The sequence below is a fragment of the Austrofundulus limnaeus genome, unplaced genomic scaffold (genome assembly GCF_001266775.1).
Source record: "Austrofundulus limnaeus strain Quisiro unplaced genomic scaffold, Austrofundulus_limnaeus-1.0 Scaffold1615, whole genome shotgun sequence".
Taxonomy (NCBI): Eukaryota; Metazoa; Chordata; class Actinopteri; order Cyprinodontiformes; family Rivulidae; genus Austrofundulus; species Austrofundulus limnaeus.
This window is the reverse complement of record NW_013954017.1, coordinates 18717-27003: the sequence shown is the minus strand read 5'-3', so window position 1 is coordinate 27003 and position 8287 is coordinate 18717. Positions and strand designations below refer to the sequence as shown.

The window sequence follows — 8287 nt, the reverse complement described above, 5'->3', positions numbered from 1 at the left end:
ACACACACACACACACACACACACACACACACACACACACACACAGTGTCATATGACTGCTGCTCCTGCACTCCCACCTTTTCCCAAGCCCTCCCCTCTCAGCGGTGGTGATATTAAACACAATGAGAGTCTTTAAGTGTGGGATCAGGGGCGGTGGAGGGGGAGGGGAGGGGAGGTGGGGGGTAATCTGCTCACTGAGGTGTTAAATAGGCACAACAATGCAGGCTAGGCTGGAGAAGTGTGTGTGTGCGCATGAGTGTGTGTGTGTGTGTGTCTGCGCATTCACGTTAAAAAAGCTCATTTGGAGGAGAAAAGCAAACCTAACAGTTCAGAGCAGATCTAGGGCAGAACTAAACAGGCAGGCCAAGGCTCCAGTTTACACGATGCCGTTTTTAGGCCCAGTTTACACTACGCTGATGAGTGAAACCATAGCTTCCCTGCTGTGGTTCAGCCAATCGTGTACAAGACAACTGCACTTGTTTCCTCTGAAACAAAAGATAGGTAACTACAGAAGGTTGGAATCTAAAGCAATGCTACTGAAAAAAAAAATCTGAGTTGCAAAACACTGAAATATAAACATGGGTTTCACAGATTTGTTTCTGTGTAACAAATATTAGTTTCAACCTCTTTAATATTAACCCAATAAAGCATCACAAGTGAAATCAACAAATGGCCTCACTCAGAAGCACAAATCCAAATCACTTTGACAGATGCTTCAAACTGCTTTGTCAAATGAAATGTTACTCAGACTGAAGTTCAGCAAATTTTACTGACCCATGGGTCAGTATCAACTGAACTGAGATAGACTAATCTTACACAAGTTCAAGTTCCCAAAACCAAACTTATCCTTTAAAGACAAACAAGGAAACAAATAGAACAGTTAGAACAGAAACAGTTAAAGAAAGTACTTACTGTGCCAGGTTCTCGCTCTATTGCCATTTGAAAAACACGGGTGGTTGAGGTCACAGGGTTGGGTTTCAGCACATCAGAAAAACATGAGGGGAAAAAAGTCGAATGCATCTTTTTAACAAACAACTTAAAGTTTAGACAGAGAAACCTCAAACTATTTTGGTCACAATTAGTATAATTAGTTTATTAAAAACAAAAAGTGTAGTTTCAGGTGAATGTTTTAATAATGTTTGTGTCTGAATGAGTGCAATAGCTGTATTTCAGGGTGCACCCGCCTTACCTCTGAGGTGATCAGGTCCTGTGGGGTGAGAATCTGGTCCAGTTAGATGAGGTTTTTTCTCGCCGCCATCTTTTCCTACCAAATGGGGAGGAACAGCACCGAGTGCTCCAGAAAGAGCAAGCAGACCAGCTGAACCTCCTAACTGAGAGGGGTGGATGCCAGCGGGATGAGGGGTGAGAGGCACAGGAGCACCGCCGTGGTTATGAGATAGATGCTGTTGCTAAAGACAACCAGAAGAAGAAAGCGGTGATCAGTTGAAAGAAAAGACACCAAACATTTACAGATTCTGCAAAATAGATAATTTGTGGTGCGAGACTAGGTGACCTGGAAAAATAATGTATGAATTAACAAATATGAAGAGGTGTTGCACTCCTCCTATAAAGGTAATCAAATTCACTAGATTTGTCACAAGTTACAGCAAAAACTATTTTGTCTGCTTATTTATGAGGAGGTGAAAAAAGTGACATCAATCAGCACTGACTAATAAAAAAGGAGGAATTTACAATGATGGCTAGCCTCTAAGTTGGATTTAAAAGTGGCAAATGTTATGACATTACAAATAAAAGCATACAAGATGTTAAAAATAGAAACAACTTTTACTCTCTTTACCATGACAATATACGCTACTTAAAATTGTATATAAAAATACAAACTTTTATTAATTTTATTGTAATTTCTGTAGATAAAAAGTAACAATTTCAAAGATTGTGTAAATAGAGTGACGTCGGCTCAGTTAACAGTATCAAGTAAAACAGATTGAGTTGTTAGTAATGAGCCACTGCCATCTTATAAACCCAGTGTATTTTTCAGCTGCCATAAAAGTGCATTCTATTGACATCTAAAACCAAATACTTAGAAGTATGTATAAATGAAACATAGTCACCAACAAGTAAAATAATCAATAACACTTTGTAACCTAATCAATCAAGACTTCTGGCCCTTAAAGTGTGCAACAGATGGGATAGTATCTTTAATGTCTGGGGTTTACACCACCACAACAAGCTGCTGCTCTCTACAAGAGAGTGAACACATCACCCCTCACACACACACTCAAACACACTTCTCCGTCTTTGGTCAAACACTGAACAATACTGACAGCTGGGATCACAGCCCAAAGCCTGAGGATGTGAACGAGGAGAGAGGAGGGGGAGGGAGAGATGAGGAGGAAAAGGAGGCCTGACGAAGGAGACGGAGGGGAGATAGTCAAAGGGTCCCAGCTGCTGCTTGCACTGTCAGGTCTTGTGAGGGAGTGAAGCGGCTGAGGATGGAGGAGAGGAGGGAAAGAAGCAAAGAGGGTCAGCCAGAGAGAAAGGCAGGGCAAGTTTAGCTGGCAGCCCTGCTCTCTCTTTCACACCAAATCAGGTGCTCGTCTGAGCGTGAAATGTCTTTGTGTTCCAAAACATCATTATTGCCTCCTCAGACAGCAGCCGCGGGAATCCAAGCTCACAGATTCTCCACAAAGAGGGGAGGAGGAAGAAGGGAGAGAAAAGGAGGTGGTGGGGGCACAGGAGGCAACTCAGCAGGGGTGGGAGGAGCGCTGAAGGTCAAACCGACTTTTATCTCACCTAATTGACTAACCCACCCCACCCTCAGCTCCCACCTTCTTCTCCCCCCGTCTCCATCCATCTTCACTCTCTACCTCCACCTCAATGAATGAAAGCACAACAACTGAACAGTCTTTTAGCCCCCATGGCTGCCTGACGTGCAATTTTCAGAGTATGCACGCATGCCAAAAAATGAAACATAAACACACCCACGCATCACACCTGAGCGCACTAACATGTATACACACAGTTTAGATAAACAAGGCAGGCAGAAGCACCCTCACTCAACCGTCCTACTCCTGCCTGCATGTTGTTTTCTGTGGATAACAGAAATGTACGCTCTGCTACACACAGGCTCACGCAAAAACAGATGCACACATGCACACAGTTACACAAAAAGCACCCCTGACGGGAATAAATGGAGGGGAAGTATTGGTGTAGGCAAGGAGAGCCCAGTTTGTCATGGGATGTTAGAGTGAGCTAGTGTATACACACATATTAAGTGTGTGTGTAGCAGTAGGGCAACATGCTTCATTACACTCATTTAACTCACAATCGGGGTGAATGACAGGCTGGCGTGGGAGACGTGGGGGAGTGGGTGTAAGGGCAACGCTGTGACCCCACCCCTCACCCCCCATTACAAACACCAAAATCCTGCAATTAAGACTCAAAAAGCAACTGCCAAAACCACCTCTCACCCCATTACACAAAAAAACAGACCCCCATCAGTCCACGCCAACTAACAAGCCCACCCCACATCTAACCAAACCACCCTCTGATCCCACCGCCCACTAAAGCCACACATACCCCCACCCTCTTTCCCACATTCACCTTACTCAAACTTGTAGCCTCTCCCCTCCGCCTGTCAAAGGCCAATGGCTTGGGGGCGGCGGAATTATTGTCAATCCCTATATCAAGTGTCATCAATAAACGTCCTCTTTTTAAAAAAATAAAATAAAATGAGGTGTTTTTATGAACATGTTTACAGATACAAATTATAAATCTGAACATAAAAGTCAGAGTGAACTGTCACCACCTAATCAGTTTGAGGTGTAAGGACAGATTCATAACGTCAGAGTTACACAAGACACTTTTATTTTCATTTTTCTCCTTGTGTAGTTTTTACTTTTACAAAAAAAATCATTTCAAAAATAGAAAATGTTCTATTCAAGAAGAAACTTCAATTTCCCAAACAGTTAATGCACAACATTAATAAAAAACTTAATTTAAAAATCTCCAACTAACTCTAATTTATATTATCAAAATCTTGATGACTATTCATTACAAAATGCTGTGTTAATTGTAATGTTTAGTATAGTTTATTCGACAAGAAACAGAAACATTTTATAGGGTAATATAATAATGACTATACATTATTGCTCCAACTAAAGATAATGGACTTGGGTTGACATTCTATAAGAAAACAGTACTTTTATGTCGAGCAGCACAAACTACACTGTCTTATACAATTGCACAAAAGGACTAAGTACTATCTTTCTTTTTAGGATCTTTATAAGCGAATTCTAAGAATGCACTTCTATCAGATAAAAGAACAGAAATTCATCTTAACATAGAAAACAAGTGTAAGTGAAGAGAAATTAGAAAAATACACACTGTAGGTGGAAGACCTGGCAGTCCACGTACCCCGATGACAGCATTTAGCTCTGCCATGGTCACCTGTTTGGCTCGTTCCACAGCTTGAACCACCTGCTGCTGATGCTGCAAAACATAAAGACAAAATTATGCTCGACGCTGCTTGTCAAAAACGATTAAAGAAACCATGGTAGTGGGTTAAAAAAAAAAGAAATCTGCAGATTGAAGTCAGTCACACACACTTACCTCCTGTGAGAGGAAGGGAATGACTTGTGCACAGATGGTGTTTAGTCTCTTGGCAATCTCAGTCTGATGACGGAAGAAACACAGAGATAAAAAGAGATTCAATTGTTAATAACATAATTGCATCCATTTACAAATGACAGCTGTTCAGTTACACCAATAAAGTAACACAAGAGCTCACACACAAATACGCACACTTCGATGCATACACACAGAAAAACCCTCATCAGGCTATGATGTAATAAAACTCATCCATTCTTTTCTACACACAAATTCTATTTTGAGCCATTTTTTAGCATCACTAAACACACGCTCGGTGCAAAAAAGGTTATTGCGATCTCACTTTGCTTCTCTTAATTTCTTTAGCTCTCCCTCTGTCCTGTGTGTTCTTGTCCTCCTTCCCATCAGCACTTCAACATAATCTAATCACCTACTAACTTAGTTTGCTCTCCCCTCGTATCCATGCCAACACATCCGTCTGCCCCCCACAACCCCGGAGGTGGCTACAATTGGCTGAAACCAGATACCCCCTCGGTTCCATCAAATCAGATAAAGAGTCTCAAATTACATATCGTCCAATCAAATCAAGAAAACGTCCCGCGTGAAGAGAGAATCTGAGGAGCCATCAAACGCAGCAATGGTTCAACAGGAAACAAATCCCACCCAAAGTAAAGAGGACAACACAAAAACAAATGTTGAACGTGAACAATTCAAAGGGCCATCTGTTCTTGTGGTGTGACTGCTGAAGCAGAGTTGGGAAATGTAATTAGAATTTGAGCAAAATTAGTGACTTGAGGAAAAAAATAAATAAAGTTTTGTGAAAGGCAAGAGAAAATGCAGTCATCAAGCTAAAGACTTTCGGTTTTTAACAACACAAAACGTTTGCAAAGTGTGCAACCAACACAAATGTTTTCACTTCATTTTCTTAAAAAGTGTCTTAGGATAATAAATGGCAAAGCTACAAAAAGTACCTACAATATGAACTCAAAGAAATACTTATTGGCTAAAAATTAATTGAGTGGATTTTAAAAAGAAAGAATCAACTAGTAGGTGCTGAGATATTTTCAGCTCCTGAAAAATCCATGTCTTGCACTCAGAATTATTTAATGGTTTTAATGGGTCTGACAATTCCTAAAAAAAATCTGAAGAAGAGATTTCCTCTTAAGCTGAAACATACTTGTTCTAATTGGAAAGCCCTGACATAAACATACACCTGGCAGCTCACCAAACGACCGACCCTGCCATGGTTCAGCCAATTATGTACTTGAGTGAGCTTAAACAAGAACAAATGTATTCTCTACAAGTCGTGAACTAAACCAGTAAGTGCTTAACCTATTACAGAATATGGCATATACCTACAAGTAAATAAAAAGATCATTCTTAACAGGATTACAAATGACTTTACTCAGAAGAATGTAAATAAAAGAGTTCAGGGTTGGGGTTACATGACATCTTGTTTAGGCCTCAATACTGATGTGCCAGAGTTGCTTATACAATACCAAGCAGAGCAAATTATTACAGATAAATCATTAAGTTAAAAAAACTGAAATGTCTCATTTTTCACAACTTATCTAAAAAAAAAAGAGTCTGAAATAGTTCAGAATTTTCTACGCTGCCATTTGTGAATAATGTTCGGCCCTTGCATGAAGAGAAAAACAAACGCGGAAACACCAGTCAGTCAAATAGTGACATTTGGAGAATAGTCTGGTAATTTTTCATTATTTACTGCATTTTTTATGCAAAAGTGGGCCATCCTAACACACATCATCTTCGATAACAACAATTTTACAATTTAACGCTAATTGGAAAAGACCAATTGGAGACGTGATTTACTGTCATTAAATTTGATGCATTTATTAATTACATGGTACTTACAGAGGAATATTCAGTTAGAGAACACCTTTTACTCTTAGCAGTGTGAACGAGTAAAGGGTGACAAGAAAAATTTTCAACCCAGGTAAAGGGGCTATTTTTTCATTTTCATCAGAAATGAGTTGTTATTCTTGTGTGTGATGCTGAATCAAAACCCAAACACTAAAGGATCATTGCGAAGACTTGCGCTTTTATTTGGACCATGCAACATTTCACTTTGGTTGACCCTTCTGTATGTACTGCTCTCTGCTGCATTTAAATGAGGAATCTTAAAAACACAGTGAGCTTAACCGTTTGACTTCATATCTGAAGGTTTAACATCGTCCCATCCAACTTGTCCATAGAGAGCTTTAAGTAAAGATCTATTTCAGGCAGACTAAACATATCCATCCATTTGCAGGATCCCGTTCTAAGTCTATAATTAGCTTTGTAGAAAAGTTAAGAGATTAGGCTGTCGAAGAATAGTTTGACCAGCTACTATTAGGTTATCCCAGTTAATCTAATTTACTAAGCAAAGCCAAACACACTCAAAGTTGCAAAACTCATGTGAGGCTTCATTTTGAAGTGTGAGTAGAGAAAATCTCAAATAAATAACAGATTCAACCTTATGTCCTGAATAACTCTGGGAGGTAAAAATTAGTAACTCAACCAACAAAACAGGGTTGAGTTGAGCTACCTGTAGTCTCTCTAATGGAGACGACAGGTAAACTAAAGTTGAAGATATGAAGGATAGTTGTACACAAGATGTTCTTAAAGGGCACTGGCTTCCCATTACACATATAATTGGAGCATTATTGCCACACAGCACCACCCCACACACACACACCCGCCCCCTCCCCTTCATGCATCCCTCAGCGGGAGGTGGGTTGTTAGTCTGTATCCCCGTACCGCCCGCCCACAGAAGCTTGTTGCTCTGACAACTGCAGCCCCAAGCTAATGACCTCCCCTGGAGCTTTAGTGTGTGTGTGCGTGCGTGTGTTTACATGTGTGTAAACAATAAGAGATGCATCTCGCACACAATAAGAGAAAAGCAGCTACACATGGACGTAAAATGAAAGAGGAGCCTAGTAAAAAAAAAGGGTAGAAGAAGATGGGAGTGTTGGTGAAACAAGGAAAGGAAAAAAATGACTGAAGAACTGATGGTAAAAAAAATGAAGAACTTAGGAGAGTAAAAAGGAGCGACTAACAGCAAAGAAGGTGGAGAAACTGAGCAGGGAAGGAGTGTGAAAAAGGGAGGTAAGCATCCCCTATTTTCAGTGAAATAGCAGAGCCAATCCACCTCCAATTTCCTTTGGTCTGACTGGTCGATAGCTGTGGTAATTACTGGTAAATGCTCTGAGCACTACACTACTCCTGTGGGAAATGTGTGTATAAAAAGGAGTTTCCTCCTTCAGTCAGAAATGTATAAAAGATTGTGCACACTCATGCATCAACATGTTTATCCTTCCGTATTTGAGCAAACATTCATGTGCGTGAACTCCTCACAACCTCATTTGCATACAGTATTTACAGTTAAAGATAAATTCCCTAAGCATCCTTGCTATTTTGCATTACGAGTTTGCATCTGCTTTAACCTTCCAGCTCCTAAAAAGGGGAACAACACTGTATCTCTTCGGTTGGCCTCACGTTGATCGATTCCCCTGCCCTCCCCCGGCCCTGCCCATCTAATGTAATAAAGCAGGCCGCTCCCCTAGACAGCACCAATCAATCTACAGAGCCATTCATTCTGCCTCTGGGCTCAGCCGGCCGGCCCTAACTGGGGAAATGGAGACAGAGCCCCATCGATCACAAATAAACACACATCCTCACACACACACACACACACACACACACACACACACACACA

At 40.7% G+C, this 8287-nt stretch overlaps 1 protein-coding gene across 2 annotated transcripts in view; it reads right to left on the bottom strand.

Moving 5' to 3' along the window:
* Positions 1–8287, bottom strand: part of LOC106535916 (transducin-like enhancer protein 1) — a gene marked incomplete in the record, with an annotated part of 20381 nt that overhangs the window by 7644 nt on the left and 4450 nt on the right. The window contains 4 exon segments of one of the 2 annotated variants that reach the window (XM_014033067.1): positions 913–929; positions 1190–1409; positions 4348–4452; positions 4573–4635. In XM_014033067.1, the coding sequence (XP_013888521.1) occupies positions 913–929; positions 1190–1409; positions 4348–4452; positions 4573–4635 (405 nt within the window). 2 annotated transcript variants of the gene reach the window in all.